This window comes from Gymnoscopelus braueri, assembly GCF_963280865.1.
Source record: "Gymnoscopelus braueri genome assembly, chromosome: 22".
NCBI lineage: Eukaryota > Metazoa > Chordata > Actinopteri > Myctophiformes > Myctophidae > Gymnoscopelus > Gymnoscopelus braueri.
The window spans coordinates 12,098,464-12,118,224 of record NC_137624.1 but is presented as its reverse complement, the minus strand read 5'-3'; the positions used below and the strand labels follow the sequence as shown (position 1 = coordinate 12,118,224).

General features: G+C 42.7%; 1 protein-coding gene across 2 annotated transcripts in view; it reads right to left on the bottom strand.

Moving 5' to 3' along the window:
- Window positions 1-19,761, bottom strand: part of sfswap (splicing factor SWAP) — a 107,176-nt gene that overhangs the window by 20,161 nt on the left and 67,254 nt on the right. For both annotated transcript variants that reach the window (XM_080419965.1, XM_080419966.1), the window contains exon 15: window positions 315-601. In XM_080419965.1, the coding sequence (XP_080276091.1) occupies window positions 315-601 (287 nt within the window). The remainder of the gene's footprint in view (window positions 1-314; window positions 602-19,761) is intronic.

Sequence of the window (19,761 nt, the reverse complement as noted above, 5' to 3'; positions counted from 1 at the left end):
TCATAAGTACCGCACAGAATGCGAATATTATGCAGCAATGAAACATCATTTATTAAGATTTTTCTCCGCGAATAAAAGCATCAACCTGTATGAATGAGGCATCACCAGTTTATTCATCATGCTCCCGGTGTGGACTGTAACCACTCCAACCCTAAAGTCTTGAATCCAGAATTGGACTTGAGTTACAACTGTACTTTGACCGGGTCTACAAGCTTGTGAGCTTGTAGATCTGCTATTTGTGCCCCACAGAATAGGCATGCTGGGGTTCAAGTGGTTAAACAGTCAAAAGGACTTAATATCCATTAGTATCCTACCTGGACCTGCGGGCTCTCCTGTAAGCACTGGGGAGAGTGTGTCTGGTCTTTGACCTCGACCGCGACCTTCTCTTGTGTTTCTTCTTCTTCTTGTCTTTGTCCCTGCCTTTGTTCCTGTCTCGGTCTGCGCCTCTGGAGGCGGACGAGGAAGAGGAGGTGGGGTGCTCCCTGCCCCTGTGAGCCACTGGCTTCTCCTCACTGGGTTTCTGCACCTGGGGGTACGCCGATGGTGCAGAGTACACCAAGGGAGGAGGGGGCTCTGAGATATGGCGAACGGCCTCTTGCACCTGGAGAAAGATGGAGAGGAGAGAGAGAGAGAGAGAAAGTGGGTAAAGGTCAGTAGAGGTTACGTTAATAATGACAGGCTCATCTTAACCCCTGGTCCTCTCTGGTTAACCAGACACAGAGACAGAGTAAAAATCAATGAGTGCATCGACTGACAGTACACAATCACACTCCCTCTGCTTTACAACAAGGACTTTGGAGATATTCTCAATTTCACGATGTCGCCGCGCATCACTGGATGATCAATACACAAGTATAACCCTCACTGTTCATTTAGCCATTTGTAACTCAGAGAGTGCATACATGTGACGAAATGGACCGGTAAGGGTTTGAGGCAATGCTGGGAAGGAAAACGTTTAAAGGGAAACTTTCCTGATTTTCAACCTAAATCCCATTGTTCTGTTGTAGAGGAGCTCGATAACAGTGTGGCAAAAAGTAATACCATATGTCTTCTGTGTATTCCTCCACGAAATGTTGACATCGCAAAATGACGGAGATAAGAAACAAGTGATGTTTTCATGCTTGAGTGCTCTCTCTCTCTGTGTGTGTGTGTGTGTGTGTGTGTGTGTGGGTGTGTGGGTGTGTGGGTGTGTGTGTGTGTGTGTGTGTGTGTGTGTGCGTGCATGTGTGCAGAGGAGCAGATTGAGTCATGCTAAGTCAAGGTTCCTCAGATCCCCTCCTCTACCCTCAGGCCATAATTACCTCCTGACCGAACCCAAGATGAATACACACACACACACTTTCTAGCATAAAAGAAAAAAGCTGAAAGGAAAAAAAGAACATGAAGAGCACTAACAACAGTGTGGTTTAACACTGTCCTGCTCAGTGTGGGTAGGACAGTGGATCTGAGAATACAGATACACAAAATGTGAAAAATTGTCACAAAAACACATTTGTTCAATATGTGACAAATATTTAGATTTTTTCCCCCTTGACCTACCTACTGGCAGCGTGCACAAGACATTTTGTGCTGACCGGTCCTCGGTTTGCGAGATTAGCCGGACACACAGCATAAAAACTTAATTAGAAGTTGCTAATTAAAATATGGTGCAGGTTACGCAACATAATGTAGCCTTGTGGCATCACAGAAAAATAATAATTGACTCCTGGCTACTGTGGGCTGCAAAGTGTTGTTAATTAATTGATTAGTAAATTAACGAGTAAAATTACCTCAAAATTGTACTTAAGTACAGTACTTGAGTAAATGTACTTAGTTACTTTACACCACTGTAGAGCCCAGACACTCCCACGGCTAGGCAGCATCTCCACTGGATGTGAAGTGGACGCACTGTGCATGACAGCTTTTACACCAACCTCAGAGTAGCTTTTGCAGAAATTAAAACGGAAGACGGCTTTTTCTTATGGTGATGCCAAAGAAGATAAGGCACAGCTTTTAACATGAGTTCTAGGGGTAAAGCGGTTGCATTTCTAGTGTGCTGCCATGTGTTGCTGCACTGTGGTGAAATCAGTTCTAGGGTTTGGGGGGTGCATTCCTAGTAGGCTTACCTTAATGGCTAGTAATGCAATGCAAAAGTGATCAATGGTGTAAACTCATAAAGTGCAAGCAGATACGGTAGTACCACCGCGTTACATACAATGGTACATACATACAGTAGCTCTGTACATTAGTCATAATTCAACCAACACATAATCCACACTGGCATGTATCCTGGTCAGGCTTAACAAGGCATTTTTTCTTTCTTCTTATTTTAGCAACTTCTGTTTCTTTGAAAGGAATGGAGGAATGAGGAATGAGCTGTGTTGCAGTGGGTGTACCCGCCACCCCCCTTGCATGTTAAACTCCCTTTTGTTTTAACAGGAACTGTACACAGCTCTATCCATTACATTATTCTAACCCTTTCCTTGTTTTCTTCTCCTTCAGTTCAATTCCTCAAGATGCTCTCAAACACTTTTCCTATTTAATGTATTAATGCTTTTATAATTACATTCCAGGCAAACAGTAACACTGGTCAAACTTTGTATTATTAGGTACATTCCACTCAAATGCTAATTCTTTTTTTTCTTTTTTTTTTTTTTATCCCGCGATTTTTGTAACCCATTTTTTTTTCACCCGGTGCCAATTTCCTAAGTGATCCTGGGCACTACACCAGCCCTACACCAGTATTACACCTGTCACCCCACAGTAGGGAGGCCAGGGCCGAGCTCATGCTTCCTTCAGGCATGAGAGCCAACTGACCTTCTTGTCACCTGACAGGGGGGAGTTTCCCTGGTTGGACGTAGCGCGTGGAAGGAACACGTTATTCCAACCAGTTCCCTTCCCCTCCATCAGGCGCCCCGGCTGTCATGGGGGAGGCGGTATAGTGACCAGGATTACTACATGTTTTTGTGAGGGTATTAACTACCCTAGGAGACACGGGGAGAACATGCAAACTCCACACAGAGTAGGCCCTTTCGCCAACCCCACCTAGGGTATGGGCGCTGATGACGCGGAGGAGAAGACACGCCCCCAGTGCCCACAGCGTCCCCGGCGGGAATCGAACCCAGGACCTTCTAGCTGTGAGGCGACAGCGCTACCGACTGCGCCACCGTGCCCCTCTCTCAAATGCTAATTCAATTCAAACTTTGCATACTTTTAAAATGACATTCTACTCAAAAGCTAATCCTAGAACTAGACTTTTGCTGACTCTGTAGTTGTTGAGAAGAAAATGTTATGCAGCTCTTTGATTGGTGGTCCCGCTATAGGCCCTCTGTGAAAGTCACAGAGGACTGAGTAATAGAAATTCAATGAGAGACTAATTTGAAATGAAAATAAAATTGACCAATGTTTGTTTTTTGGTGCAGAAAGTGGATCCTGGGCCAGAGATCGATTTTCTGATTTAAGAAGTTTATCAAAGTCAGACCATCGCTGGCAAAATGCTTCAAGTCATCTGAAAGCTACTATTGACCTTAAAACCTTTGTGGGCAGTAGGATAGAGTTCCAGCTGAATGAGCAATGATGTTGGGATGTCATTTCTTATAATGAGAAGGTTAGGATGAAGGAGGACATTTTGAAATGTCTCATTAACTGTGTGGTGCTCTTGGGGAAACAGGAGTTGCCCTTCCAAAGCCATGATGAAGGCGCAGGTGGGGCAAACAAGGGGAATTACCCGGAATTGCTGGATTTAGTGGCAGAATACGACCTGCTTACTCGACCGGGAACGCATCTGTGTCCTTTTCGATTTCTTTGGCTATTCAAAAATAGCAGATATAAAAACTCATAGCACGGCAGCTTGTAGATCTGCTATTTTTGGAAAATAGTGAAAATATATATATATTGTTTAAGCGAACATTTGTAACTCAAATCTTTGCTTCTGGGGAGGTCCCTGGAACAAAATATTTTGCGATGGGGGTCCGTGGGCCAAATTACATATTATGGGGGTCCTTGACATGAAAAGGTTTGAGAACCACTACAGTATATTATTATAGCAACATATGTTTTTTCAAAAAAACTGTTAGGATTTAGAAGACATTTGTAGAATCTCCAGAAGCAAAGACTTGAGTTAAATATATAACATACGATTTGCACACATTTTCATGATTTTCCAAAAATAGCAGATCACAGAGTGCCACTCTATTAGCTTGTATATCTGCTATTTTTGAATAGCCAAAGAAATCTAAAAATGACAGATGCGTTCCCGGTCTTAACGGGTTGACAAAGTGGTTGCTCGGTGCTAAGATGGAACGGACGTTATGGTATCTGGTTTTGAACGGGGTAAAAAAAAAGTAAAATAAACCATTCCACAGGCCCTCTTCATTCGCTGCTATGCTCATACTCTAAATCTTGTCATGGCACAGGGAGCCTCCAAGATAAGAGAGTGGAAGGTCTTCTTTTCACACCACTCTAGCTTGGCTTCCTTTTTCAGCCGTTATATTTGCCAGAGCAGGCTTCCATGAGTTGCTCCTACTCTGTGGTCCTTCAATTCTTGCTTGGCGGTGCCTTGGAGTTTGTAGATTTGCTATTGCTGCTCAGTAAAGCAAACCAAGCTGCTGGGTTATATTTGCCAGAGCTGGCTTCCATGAGTCGCTCCTACTCTGTGTATATGTAGTCCTTCAATTAGTGTTTGGCGACATGTTGCTATTTTGCTATTTGGTGTAGACTGTACATGAAAAAAAGGAGGGGACCAAGTATAGACCCCTGGGGGACCCCAGACAATAGTACATCATATAGGCGATATCTGCTATTTTTCCCAAAGTTTTAATATTTTTTCAGAATGTTCGTCTATTATGACATGCCCAGAATAGTGACACTTTATGGTTTTAGTGGTTAAGCACATTTACCGTAAAATGTGCATAAAACTTAATGTAAAGCTGTGAGCAGCAGTTTATCGCTGCAGTGTTTCTGTGGTTTTGAAGCGTCTGTTGCCTAATGTTGCTTGGCTGTTTGTGTGCTGTCATGTCGGTTTGGCTTATATGAAATCCTGTTGGGTTTGTGCGGTAGGAGGGGTGGCTGTCTGCTCTTGTGCGTTTTGCAACTCCGGTCCATTCCTGCTGAAGGGCACACACAGCTTGTGCGACGATGTGATTATTTGTAAGGATTTGCATTAATGCGTAAGAGTATCTGATTTCTGTTTTGATGATAACTCTCACTCTCTCCGTGCTGTTTGCTCAATGCACTGCTACTGTAAGGGTGGATTAGTGTCTTATATCTTGTTTCAGGGCTGGAATTGATGTAGATGACCTATGCAGAGAGGACACAGTAAGCTAAGCCAATGGGCGGTCACTCCGGTCAGTGGGCCATGGTTTAAGTGTCATGGTTCGTTACGGATTGTACACAGTAAAATCCTCAGTGTTAGTTTGAATTTGACGTAACACAGAATTAAATGAAAGCTGAGGATTTTACTGTGTTGCGTCATAACCTTGGGAGTCATTGTGCAAGTCTACTTAGAACAGAATGCGAGGAAATGTACAGTAACAGCAGATACTATATTTAATATGAAGGGAATAAAGGTTTGTGTCTGGAGAGAGGGAGGGGGAGAGAGAGGAGAGAGACAGAGAGAGAAATGAGGAACACTCAGGAGCTTTGACTTAACAGGGACACAACGCATACAGCCAAAATGAATAAAGCTGTCCCAGTTCAATTCGAAGACATGAAACATGCGCTTTGTCTTCCCAATTCCCCATGATAGTAGTTTGTTACAACATGGAAGTCGGAGGGGCTGGATTTAGAGGTGGAGTGGGGATAAATATAAACGAGAATGGAGAATGATGAAAGAGGGGGAAAGTAAAAGGAAGATGAATGGAAGAATAGTAAAACTAGCAGAACAGACAGGAGAAGGAAATTAGAAGTTGAAAGAGAAGAAGCAGAATTAAGACAGAGAAAGGCGTCAGACACTAGGACCCAATGTGAAGTGTCAGGCCAGAGGGATTATAAAGTGTATATTTGCCATACAAGGCAGTCCTTCCAGTTTGTGCATAACAATAGCTAGTAATCTGGCCTCGGGACAAATCATTGATGAAAGAGACGGGAAGTGGGGATTAGACTTGCAAAGCAGTCTAGTCTCAGATGTGACAGATCAGTCACAGCGGTCAGAAGCAGGAGACTCAGGGGAGAGGTGAGGAGAGAGAACATTAGAGAGGAGTACTTACAGAGGAAAGGAGAGGACAAAAAGAGGAGAAAGTGAGCGAGAGAGAAAGGAGAGTACATAGTAAATCATAAAGCCATCCGTGGTGTCAGGAAGGGGAGAGGGAGGAGGAGGGGGGTGTAGAGCTGAGAGCACCCACAGCTCTTTTTCCGCAAATACACTGCGTTGGGTGACCTTGTGTGGTGTGACCTGACCGTGGCATAGTCACATTTAACAGTTTTGAATTAATTTGGCTGATGTTAATCGTTGCCTAACAACTCCGATTCGCACTGACCTTGGGCATGTCCAGTCCATATACTGTATGGGCATATTTGCCAATTTGCACTGACTTCGGGCATGTCCAGTCCATGTCCAGTAGTGTGTGTGTGTGTGTGTGTGTGTGTGTGTGTGTGTGTGTGTGTGTGTGTGTGTAATTGGGTGTATTCACAAAGAAGAGTGTCATTACACAAATGTATTGAGCGGCCTCGCTGCTCCAAGTCAACTTATAATGCTGTATGATCTTGTTTTTATACAAGTCTTGTTTTGTGTCTGGAACACTGTCACCAGGTCTAATTCATGTGAAATGACTGCTCTCGTCGACTTAAGTGATTCCGAATTCTCATACTTGCAGTGTCTGAATAAGTCTCTCAATTATAGTTTTCCATCTGGGCTCTTAACCACCTGCTGGTCCTGGAATATACATAATACACCCAAGACCAGCGGACAGACCCATGCAAGCAAGTGCTGCTGCACGCACACACGGGCAAACAGATGCTGTTATTATTCGGCATGCTGCCTCGCACTCTCTCCGACGCACAAACACGTTCTGTGCCAACTTCCAAGTGCTGAAAATTCAGCAGGGAACACCTCATTGGTGGCTTGCAAAGCACGGCCGATGCACATTTTTTTAATGCTATAAATTAACTGAGTTTGACAGACTCAATCGGTTTTCAAGTAAATGCACTGCATCTGAAGGCCATGTTCTAATCAATAAAGGGGGCATCGTTGTGTTGTGTGACTCTGCACTACCATTGTTGTAATATCAGGGGGAATGGCTGGAACAATAATAGCCTTGCTACAGTAGATTAGGAGGCTGGAGCTCTCCAATACTGTGGGTACTGTATCACTGGGAACAGCACAGCATCCTGTTTCTTAGTTTGTTGTGTTCATGCTAAACACGTTCAACTTGGCATCCCTATCTTGGTCATGTCATAGGTGAAAACATGCAAAATATCAGATCAAAAACACAACAAAGTGACATGTTTTGAGCTTGTAGATCGGCAATTTTCACCATTCCTTGTGAGATTAAGTATAAGGCTTAAGTGGTTACGAAGTGTGTGCAATGTGATTACAGTACGTCAAAAGGCATGTACCATAAAAGTGTTAATTTAATGTCACGTGTATAATGAGTATCAAAAGGATCCATTTGACAATGGATCCATTTGTGTGTGTCAGAGAGACACATACTGTGTAAAGGGGTGCCAAAAGCATATTCGCAATGCACTATTGCTTTGGTAATTTTCACAAAAGCTAGTCCAGTATCCGTGATACTAGTCTGACAACTGATTGGTTCCTTTGCAGTCAGAATGCTGCAATGCTGACCCAAAGAACTCAAATTGACACGTTTTCTATATAGTGTGCAGTAAGTTAAAGAAAAGGTGGGTTAACAGGTCATCACTGTCTTCTATAGAGCTGTCTGAATACAGCAAGCCTTCGCCAAATGAAATGCAGCAAGACACTGTTTTCAAGGCTCAAACTTGCTTCATGCTTTAGATTCATATTGCCCTGAATGGGAAGAATTTTCAGACTGATAGAAATACCAGAGAACAGCATGTTAGATGGCATGCACAGTAAAAGCCTCTGTTAATTTAACCAAGTTTAAAAATTGCCACAAATGTACCATCAGAGATTCATTTGGATACATTTTCACACTGTCAAGCTTAAATTAACACTGAGGATATTTACTGTCTTCCTGTTTTGCTTTGCCCTGGATCAGTCAAGAATTACCACATAAAGATTCTGAGCAATGAGGGAGCAGTTTGCCCACACATGGCGTTTGTTTGTTCTGCTTAGAAGCATTGCAGTGTAAACCAATTCGACATAACAAATGAATCCCTGATTTTGGAACAAAGCTGTCAAACCATGAGTCTGAAACCCGCTTAGATGACACCATGGTCTGATTTGGTAGACCATTACCAAAAGGAGCATCATGATACTCCAGAACCTGATGTGTGCGTTCTCTCTCATTAACAAAGTTCAGTTCCATAGCTGCACAACCAAGCTGAGGACCTGGTATTTCTTCTTCTATTACTTATTTTATTTATCAGAAGGTCTTTTGGCCAATGAAATGTAACTACTGCATCCGTGTGAAAGGGCTTTTAACATCACCGTGGCATTTATTTTGACAGTTACATGCTGCCATGAACCAGAGATGACTCACAGTGAGCACTATGAGAGTTAAGGAAAAAACAAGTATGAGTTTGGAGAAAAATACAGCTTTTCCACTGTGGCAGCATGTATTCAATTAATGAACTGTCATTCATCTCACAAGGAACTATACAACACGCATGGTAAAATGAATTAACAGCCCAGATGTCAATAACACTTAAGTGACTTTGAAAATGGCTCACGACCAGGATCACAAATGTTCCTACATGGCCCTATATTTAGCTCTGTTACCTTCAGGAAGGCAAAGGATGGGGATGATAAGAGACCCAGGGGTCCATAGAATACAGTAAAATGTATCCTATTTCAAAAGAAACATTTTTAACTTTTACTACAGGCATGAAGCTAACCAAGTCCTGATTCTAGGAGGCTTGCCTCTCTCCTCTCTCTCTATCTGATAGTCACTCTGCATGATTAAACTCTTCCATCCATATCCATCCATATGGTTGGCTAATAGCCCAGATGACCTTGGTGTTTGACTTAATGTGGGTGTAAGAAAATGACAAGCAAGAGAGAAGTGGAGAGATCATTATGGACACAGAGATTAATGAACGTATAGAGGAGACATAGGGGATATAGTGAGATGGAGCGATAGAGCATTAACCACTATATATGATTCAAAATGATAACATAGGTCAAGCTGAAATGGGTGATCCATTTGGTAATGATGGCAGATGGCTTGACTGAAAAACGATGTAAAAACTGTTTGGATTGTTCCTCACGGTAAAACTTCCTCCTCCTCACATTTCTTTATGTACCTTTATATTAGTTAAACATCTGACTGGGTAGATTGATTTGATTATAATTTCCCGTTTCATGTCAAGGTAAAGATGGTTCCATCACAGCACTTTGCTCAGAGCGATGTCCGTTCGCTGGACGAGTCCAAGCTTGTATCTAAACTATTATATAACCTAAGCTTGTTAAAAATGAGGCTATAGAATAAGATGAAGTTAAGTATTAATCATGAATTTGATCTCGCAAGAGACCTCTTTTCTCAGCACCAATCACGGCCGGCGCAGAGAGAGAGAGAGAGAGAGAGAGAGAGAGACGTCTGTGGTTTTTAAATTAAGTTTTACTGCATGCAATATTTTACATTAAAAGTAATATAAACTGCACACAAAAAGTTCGGAAACTTAACTTCGGTCAATTATTTCTCCCCTTCAATAATACCAATTGGTATTGTGTTTTATATCATTTTTATCGTTGACTAGTCACCTTTACAACGAGGTATAACTTGTAAGGATCGTGGAATGAGTAACACAGCTAAACGTGTGGGTAGCGCCTCCAACAGATTTGGCAAAAACCCCCAATATGCTTCTGTTGGTAATCGCTCTTGTTTTGAGCGACCTGCCACATAGAGTATGGGCACTTTTAGAAAATTTATTCAAACGTAGATTTTATGTATGATCAGGGGTGAAAGTGGGCCGCTACGGTCCGGTACCACTGAAAGATCCAGTGTCGGTGATCCAGTGTCGGTACACAGTATACAGGAGAGGGGACATCAGCTGTCTGTCAAACTAACACATTTTCTCCAGTTGAAGATTTTATATCAGTTATTTCAAAGCGGTCAATCAAGGCTAGAAATAAACTGTTTCACCACCGTCCCAAAACAGTCCCCAAACATATTTTCAATTATTACTTTATTTTCTTTTCAATTAATAATTTCTTCTAGAAAAAAAAACTCAAAAAAGTTTGAAAAATAAACTTTACTTGGTGGATTTCATCCTATCATATCAATCATATTACAAGTTTCAAATAGAATTAAATAGAGTCTTATTTTGAAGTTTCTACAGGAAATCTGATGTATTTTGAACCTGTCTTGACGCTGGTGGGGAACGAACGAGAATCCGCTGGATTAAACACAAGACTTTGGCTAAACTTCATTTTTACAATATGAAAACCATGCGGTTGAACCCTACACGCCTACACTCTGTGGAAGTGTCTTCTCTTTAGACCTCTCATGCTCGTTCAAGCAATAATTTTAATCCCCTTTCAACCCGGTATACAGTCTTTGCCTAGTATTGTGATCTATAGCTTACTGTATATAGCCTTCTCTATACCACGTGGACCGTCAGAATACACGAGGGACACAGATGCCAAGTTCGTCAAAATAATGTGAAGATCATTTACACTTCACAGAAAGAGATGTATAGGAACTAATTAAGATCCATGCATACAAAAGCACTGTGGAAGATAAATAGGTAGATAAATAGAGACGGACCAATTAGATTTGAAGTACAGGCGTTTGCGCCACTGCTTATTGGTCTAGTATTTTTTTTTACTGAGAAGAGCAGCCAATTAAATAATATCAATTCAAATATGCAAATTGTGCAATCCCGCACCAAAAGACCCTGAGACAATTCCTTCACACAGCCACATTCCACTTTAAATACACATTATATTACCATTAAATAATCTATTCAGCCCTTTAAGACTAAGAAGATGAGGCAGAGAAGGCGAGAGCTCATAGTTGTTTAAATGATGGCAAGACAAGACAGAAAGAGTGAAAACTGGTAGGCCGGAACAATGTGTTATCTCTGTGTGCCTACATACAAATATGGCAAATATGGGTCGACATGACACTTTTGCTGTCCCTAAAGAGATTCATTAGAGGATTGAGCTGTGTCAGAGTGTCAGTGTTAAGCCCTATTTTATCCTTCGTTGTACAACAGTGTCACACCAACATAGTGAAAAAGTCACTTTTGATTTCTTTGGCTATTCAAAAATAGCAGATATACAAGCTCATAGCGTGGCACCGAGTTTGTAGATCTACAAGCTTGTAGATCTGCTATTTTTGAAAAATCGTGAACATTTGTGCAAATCTTCGAATATATATATTTTTTAAGCAAACATTTGTAACTCAAATCTTTGCTTCTGGGGAATCCCTGGGAAAAAATATTTGACAAAGATTTGCACAAAAATAGCAGATCTACAAGCTCATAGCGCGGCACTCGGTGCTGTGCTATGAGCTTGTATATCTGCTATTTTTGAATAGCCAAAGAAATCTTATGTGACACAGATGCGTTCCCGGATTGAATGGGTTAAACACACCATGGCAGACACACAGTCTAATCAATTGGACAGCCAGCACTGCTCACATGGGCCCCGCCACAGGAGAGGGGAGCTACACAGCACAAAGATAAGACACTCCCACATTTAAATTCACACCAAGGATTTGGCTGTGCAGCGACACAAATCAACAGCACCGGAGTACAGGCTCAAGTCATGGGTAGTCTCATAGACAATATAGAAAAGTTGACTCAAGGCTTACCAAAGATAGAGGCAGGTGCGAGAGGCCAACATTAAAAGAATAAACAGAAAAGCCCTTCACACTTGACAGTGTGGGGGGGCCTTTTCTGTTTATTATGCTCTCTCGCTCGCTCTCCCTCTCTCTCACACACCTATATTTTATTGTCTGCACTGTGCCAAGCACGTTACACTTGGGTTTATAGGGGTGTGCATACGTTATGTTTTAGGAACGTCCAATGGAAAACAAATGAGGGGGGGGGGAACAGTCACGAGGACCTCAATTTTACAGAGAACAGCAGGGAAGATTTGAACTGGAGAAAAAAAGCCAACGTTCTTTTGTGTTGTGCACTGAAATAATTCGCCCGAGTCTCCAAAACTGTTGGCAGCAGCCGTTTGGGTTCACGTTCTGGTGATCAAATAAACAAAAGAGGGCAGTCGGGACCTCCGCAGCTCTCTTTGATAAAGCACAATTTCACATCTCCAGCACAGTGTTAAATTAACAAAAAGGATTTTACAGTGTGTGGCAGACAGCTCATCGTAGAGCCCCGCCGTGTGTGCTGGAAGATACAACACAGCATGTGACTTGGGCTGTATACCGTAAAAGTCAATCAGGAGATGAGACTGAGTGCCATCAATATGCATGGACTCAATCCTTAAGATGGATTCTCTGAATAAATCAATGCAGACAGTAGGTGGAGGGGAGGAGAAGGGTTGAGGCTGAAAACGATCTGCAGCTCTATTCATCAGTGTAAATACAGCGACAGCTGGAGAACACACACACACACACGCAGTCCAACATACATAATAAATGCATCGACACACACATTCACCAACTAATACATGCTAACTCACAAACACCACATGCATGCATACTGTATATGAACATGTACGCACACGTGCATACTAATAAATACATGTGCGTATGCATGCACGCATGCACACAATGAATTGAAATGCACACAGACAATACAGTAGCGAATTAATTAATCAAAACAAAACCAAAGACTGAAAAATCTATTAAAAAAAAGAAAAACTGTTTCTCCCACAGCTACACAACTCACTCTGAGTTGAAACAAGTCCTGGTTCATAACGATGTTAAAGTTAATTGGCTATTCTTGTTATATTACCCTTGACGGAATTTCTCTAGCGCAATAAAAATGGATAGGTTACTAATATCAGTGTATCGAGAGAACCCCCTTCAGTAGGCAGAACGGGCGGAAAGAATTAAGTATGAGGACTGTTTTATGCAAAACCCATTTACAGTGATCTGCTAAAAGTTAGCTCCTGGAAAGTCAGAAAGTTCCATTGTTAACCTTTAAAAGGTGACGATAATCAAAACACGTGAAAACAGTTCAAAGTTATTTTGCTGCCTTTATAGCTCAACATCTGTCCCACGGGAGATATCACTTCTCACTGGAGTGCACCGTTTTGATTTGCTGAAGTTCCAAGCAAAGAGTTATGCACAGAACTAATCCCCTTCCTTCCTTTATTCCATATAGGTCAGACAAGCAGGCAGAGAGAGTGCTCTTAAATCTCCCAGCCTGAATTTAGATATGAATAAACTAATTAAAGGGCTGTGGTGGCTGAGGTCGTGAATTAGTGCAAAAAACAGCCTCCCATAACCTCCTTTCCTACAGTTCTATCGATTCCTCACATCATTTACAAGCTTCATTCCATTTGGTTTCCCTGAACGCAAGAGGAATAGGGAGAGAGGGAGGAAAACAGGGAAGGTAATAAAACTAGCACAAAACAGACGTGTGCATTTCTCTGCTCTCTTTGGCGCTCTCCCTCTCCTCTCTGGTTGGCTTTCATTAGCCTCTGATCCATATTGTAAAAGCTTATTCTCAAAAAGACAATAAAACACTTTGAGAAGGAGGGGGAAGGAGAGGAACCACGGCACTTTATCAGCCATCACTTAGTGCTGGTGCCTCAAGGAGTTTTTTCCCCTGAAACGCAGTGTTTCTGGTTCCTTCCTCTTGGCTGGGGATAGTGCTGCAGCAGGGCTGGAAGCATGGACAAAGGCCTTGAAATCAAGTAAAGGAAGGCTTAGGAATGCTGCCTGTTCGAGTTCTTGCCATTCTAACTGTAAGCCGTACATGCTGCTGAACAAGTCTCTCAAGCCTCCTTTCTAAGCTTATTGTAAGATCTCAGCTTTAACTGGGCCTTAAAAACAGAAAGAGATAGGAACACAGACTGTAACCAGAAAACATTTTGATCTCTGGCAAAGAGCATGACATACAATGTAGAGGGAAAAGGAAGAAAGAAAAACAAACCGAACATGGTAGAAAAAGACAAGATGATCCATATACAAGTCTGTCAATAGGAAAATGAAACTGTGCATGTTTAGGCTAGCTTACTAATGTCACAACAACCTGCACAAACTTTGAAAGACTTATAAATGTTTAAAATAAATTAGGTAAATCACAGCTACTTTATTATTTTGAATTGCACGTCAAGATGATCGGAAGACCTTAGCTTCTTGAAAATCTCAATGATAAGACTATCAATAATACATCATTCTGAATTCCGCTTCCTGGTCTGTAAATGTTATTCCCACTACACTATCCCCAACCAGAAGGCATCTTCACCTAGAGATCGAAACGCCATGGCTCCACAGTACCTTTCTCAGGCCTCCTCCATAAAGCTACTCTGTCACGGAACCTGCGGTCCACAGACTTGGACCTCCTCTCTGTCCCCAAAACAACCAAGCAAACCTTGGGGGACAGAGCCTTCAGTGTGGCAGCCCCCATCCTGTGGAACTCTCTCCCAATGGAGATTCGCCATGCTCCAACACTGGACTCTTTTAAGGGTGCCTTGAAAAGACACCTTTTCTCTCAGGCTTATGGCAAATAGTTGTTTGTTTCGTTTGTTGGTTGTTCATTAAAGCGTCCTTGGGTTCATGAAAGGCGCTATATAAATTCAAACTATTATTATTATTATTGTTTGTGTTTCTTTACCATCTTTGCTATAACCACATAACAATTTTGTTCTTTTCTTCTATACTAAAGGCTGGTAGATCAATAGGAGACAAACTCAAGGGTCAAGTACAACACTGGGAAAATACATAATAGTATAAGAGTATAAGAGGCCGGCTCTCATGGTGACAACAAAATGATACATTTCAGTTGCTACATGGATCAATGAAATTGTACCAAAATGTGTCCTACATTTGTTCTTAAGACTACACAGCTTAAAGTCCACAGCACAGCTTGTAGAGCTTACAAATCAATGTTTGAGATCAGACATCAAAAGAATCCTTAACGCACATACTTGATGGTCTACACAAAGTCCAAAAAGTTATGCTGCTATCCTATTATCTGCAGTAGCTCAAAATGTTGTGCAAAGTGGAGATGTGTCCCCATTCAGCAAAAGCCATTGACCTGCAGTCGCTGTCCCTGTCAACTCTCATTTAACCACTTTCAACCTGGCACCTTTACAAAACATTTCCATACTATTTCCAAAATATTGAAAATATAAAAAATAGCCAATTGGGATCGTAGAATTAATTGTTTAAATGACTAGTATTCAGTACATAATTTACTAGGGCAGTACCATTGTAGAGACTACATCCCTAATGCTGTGTACACGCTAGCAGTGACAAAGCAACAGGCTACATGCCATTTTCAATGTAAGGCAGCGACATGAAGTTACAAATTTGACGCACGATTCCCATCAGGGGTCGCCACAGCGGATCATCCGTTTTCATCTGCTTCCGTTCTCTGCATCTTCCTCAGTCACTCCAGCCACCTGCATGTCCTTTCTCACTGCATCCATAGACCTTCTCTTTGGCCTTCCTCTCCTCCTCTTGCCTGGCAGCTCCATCTTCAGCATCCTTCTCCCAATGTTCCCTGCCTCTCTTGTTTTATCCCCCCCCAACTTTCTAACCTGGGCTGATCCTCTAATGCAGAGGTCTTCAACAGAGGGTGCGAGACCTCTAGGGGGTCCTCAGAGTTACTACAGGGGGGCCGCCGAATCTTTGTGTGATAGGATTGAACCCTAGCATCCCTATTCTGAGGAGAACTTTAGCCAAAAATAGAAGATCTACGAGCTTGTAGATCGGCAAAGAGGTTTAGTGTAGATCGGCAAAGAGGTTTAGTATAGTTTCGAGAGTTTACATGGTTAAACATGTTAAACTACACATTAACATGAATCCAACATACATTGATGACAGTGCTGTCAAACTATCTATGAAATCAGTGAAAAAGTTTAATCTGCAACACAATTTAATACAACGTGGGGGTCCCTGCTTCATCTCTCTCTCAGCTAGGGGGTCCTTGGCCTGAAAAATGTTGAAGACCCCTGCTCTAATGTAGTCATTTCTGATCTTGTCCCTCCTTGTCACTCATAATGAGAATCGTGGCATCCTCATTTCTGCCATCATCAGCTCCGCCTCCTGTATTTTCGCCACCAGTGCCACCGTTTCCAAGCCGTACAGAATAGCTGGTCTCACTAGCATCTTACACATCTTCTCTCTCCCTCTTGCTGGTACCGTTCTGTAACAAATCACTCCCGACACATCCCTCTATCTGTTCCACCCTGCCTGCACTCTGTTCTTCACCTCTCTGCCACACTCCCTGTTACTTTGGATAGTTGACCCCAGGTATTTAAACTCCTTCACCTTTGCCACCTCTACTCCGTGCATCCACCGTCTTCCCTCTTGTTCACGCACACATTCTATCTTACTCTTGCCGACTTCAATTTCTTTTCTCTCAAGTGCATGCCTCCACCTTTCCAGAGCCTCTTCAACCTGTTCCCTCCCCTCACTACATCATTTTGTGATGGAAAACAAATGTATTATGTATTAACTAATTAGGCAGAATAAAGGTTACCAAAATGAGCAACAACAAAACAGTCAAATCACAGCTGAACACAAAGTCAAACAGCGACACGGATAACACTGAATAAACACAAAGTCATGTAACAATAACACATAAAGTACAAAGTCTTTAAAGACTAGTGACTGACAACAAAACAAAAATGAGTGGTGAGTCATTACTGACAACCACAGGTGCTTACAGTTGTTAAAGCATTCCTAGCTACACATCTGATTGGAGCACCTAGCCAACCCCATCTGGATCACCTAGAGCGCCTAGTAGATCACCTGATTACCTTCTAATACAATAGACAGGCCCAGGAGTAAGAGAAACTGGATAGAGTCAAGTACACAAAACATTTCAGTACAATAACACTGAAAACAAGACTGTGGGTCATAAAACGGCCATAGTGTTGCATGATTAGCTTAATGAGTCAGAGTATACTTTACATTTGTGCTGAAAATCGTAAACGTTTTTGTTTTGTAATAATTACCGAAAAATTATATCTACATATATACTGTATATATGCATGGTAATTTGTGGTTCTTCCCTGGACATAATGTACTGCTCACTGCTAAAGCGGGTCAGGTCATGAGACTCTGGCTATATGATGAACTTTTACCATGTCATTTTAAACAAAGGAAAAGTTAAATCCTCTTTTCTGTCTGCTGACATTGCTCCGGAAGCCTGTGGTCTTGTGCCTGCCAGACAGCTTCTGGGGAGCACACGACGCCATACTGATGCCTCCTCAAAACGATACACAGGCCCTGTTGTCATCTGTATAGGTCTTGGTGACAAGTTACAGTAACATGCACACAGTGAATGAAGGGCACTAACAAGTAGGCAAACTACATAAGTGCTTATTCAGCACACGCTGTTTACTCCTGACAGCTTACATAATGTTCCATTTTTCAATATAATGGTCACCACTTTGGAAAGTACGAGAGGCATAATAGAGCAAAGACACAGCAATAGCACTCTAATGCAATTTCATACCTGTCCAAATCCACAAACACCAAATTTACCAAACCTTTAACTACTTGAAACTTAAATGGCCGCATTGTGAGCTTGTAGATTGGCTATTTTTGCCAAATGTTCACACCAGTATAGGGATGCTAGGAGGGTTCATGTGGTTAGCCTAAATACAATAGTTAATTAAGCACTGAACTAAGCACTAAACTTTAATGTTAGCCTAAAATAAAACACATAAAGGAACGGCAACTTCATCTAAATGGTAAATGGTGCATTTATATATCGCTTTTATCGAAAGCGCTTTACATAGATTGTGCATTACATTCACCCATTCACACACACACACACACCGAAGGCATGCAAGGCACCAACCTGCTCATCGGGAGCAATTAGGGGTTCAGCGTCTTGCTCAAGGACACTTCGACACTAACTCTGAGGGAGCCCGGGATCGAACTGGGAACCTTGCTCTTCCCATCCGGCCGCTCTACCGGCCACACTACCCCTGAGCCACTGCCGCCCCTCTACAGACATTGTATTTAACCTAGCAACCTACAATACAGAAGGTACATATGACCTACCATTGCTGCCTAGCTGTTCAGGCACACACAGTTCATCCAAACTAGAAATAAAAACTATAGGTTACTGGACGTAACCCCGGTTTTATGATAATATGAGCGAGATGTCTCGCCTATGGGAGAGCGCCCTCTGGCGTGATCACAGAAGCATTACCTTATAAACTCCAGACAAACCTTTGGCTGGATTCTGACCTCCCTCTGACTGGAGGGCCCGCCCTCCATCCTATATAAGTCAGGGGAGAGTCATTTTCCGTAATTCAAGATAACATTTTTCTTCTCGTTCGTAAACAAGAAGGGTGTCTTTCGAGACATCTCGCTCATATTATCATAAAACCGGGGTTACGTCCAGTAACCTATAGTTTTATTTCAAATATTCACTCGATGTCTCGCCTATGGGAGATATAGTAAACTCCCTGATTGTTATCTCGAAGTCCAGAATAACCAGCCTAGGGGCCTGACCCCCGTCTGGAGGCTACACTATGGACCGTATGCGCCACAGGGGCTGCAGTTACGTCCAAACTGTAGAACCTGGCAAATGTCAAGGCCTAAGCCCAACATGCCACACTGCAGACATCCCAAATGGAGACCCCCCCGAAGAGGGCCCATGATGTCGCTATTTCCCTTGTAGAATGTGCCCTCAGTCCCACTGGGGCAGCATCCCACCACTGGAATAGGCTAACTGAATAGCCTCTACAATCCAGTGGGAAGGTGTCTGTCATGCAATGGGCTTGCCCACCATCCGTGGAGCCCATGACACAAATAGCTGATCTGACTTTCTCAAAGCCCTAGATCTGCCAATGCACATTTCCAAAGCCCGAACCGGACAAAGGCAATGTAACCTTTCATCCTCCTATGAGGCGAAAAGAGGCGGGTGAAACGCATTCAAGGTCACAAGGACACTTGGTACCAAGGGGTTCTTTGGCACATACCCAGGTCTGGGTCTGACAACCACCCTTGTAGCCCCTTCCTTGACTGTGTACACTCCTCGTGTACTGACAGTGCATGAAGATTACTGAGCTCTCCAGTAGTCACTGAAGCCATCAGTAACGCAGTCTTGACTGACAGTTGTTCTGTCAATTTGACTCCGAGGCTCGAAAAGTGACCGAGATAAGGAGTCCAACACCAGGCTCAAATCCCAGGGTGACACCGGGGACTTTGACTCGGGAAGAGACGTCCGGTCCCTTCCATGAACCGACAAATCAGGCGGTGCTGACCCACCATCTCGGCTTCAAGCAAATACGGCAGGCTGAGATAGCCGCCAAGTAGACTTTTATTGTGGAAAAGGCTCTGCCCTTATCCATTAAATCCTGTAGAAAAGGACTTAATGGACATGGGCTTAGAACGGCACAGTGCGAGACTTCTCGCACCTTATCTCAAAACCGTTCTGGGGTAACCCCTCAGTACTCAGATTCATCCCCTCATGGGCTGAGCCCAGAGAGTCAGATGTTCTGGTCAGGGACAAAATATCTCACCCCCTGCTAGCGTTAGCATGTTTCCGCGTAACGGAAGCAGCCACAAGCGGTCGTACAGGAGAGGTTCGACTGAC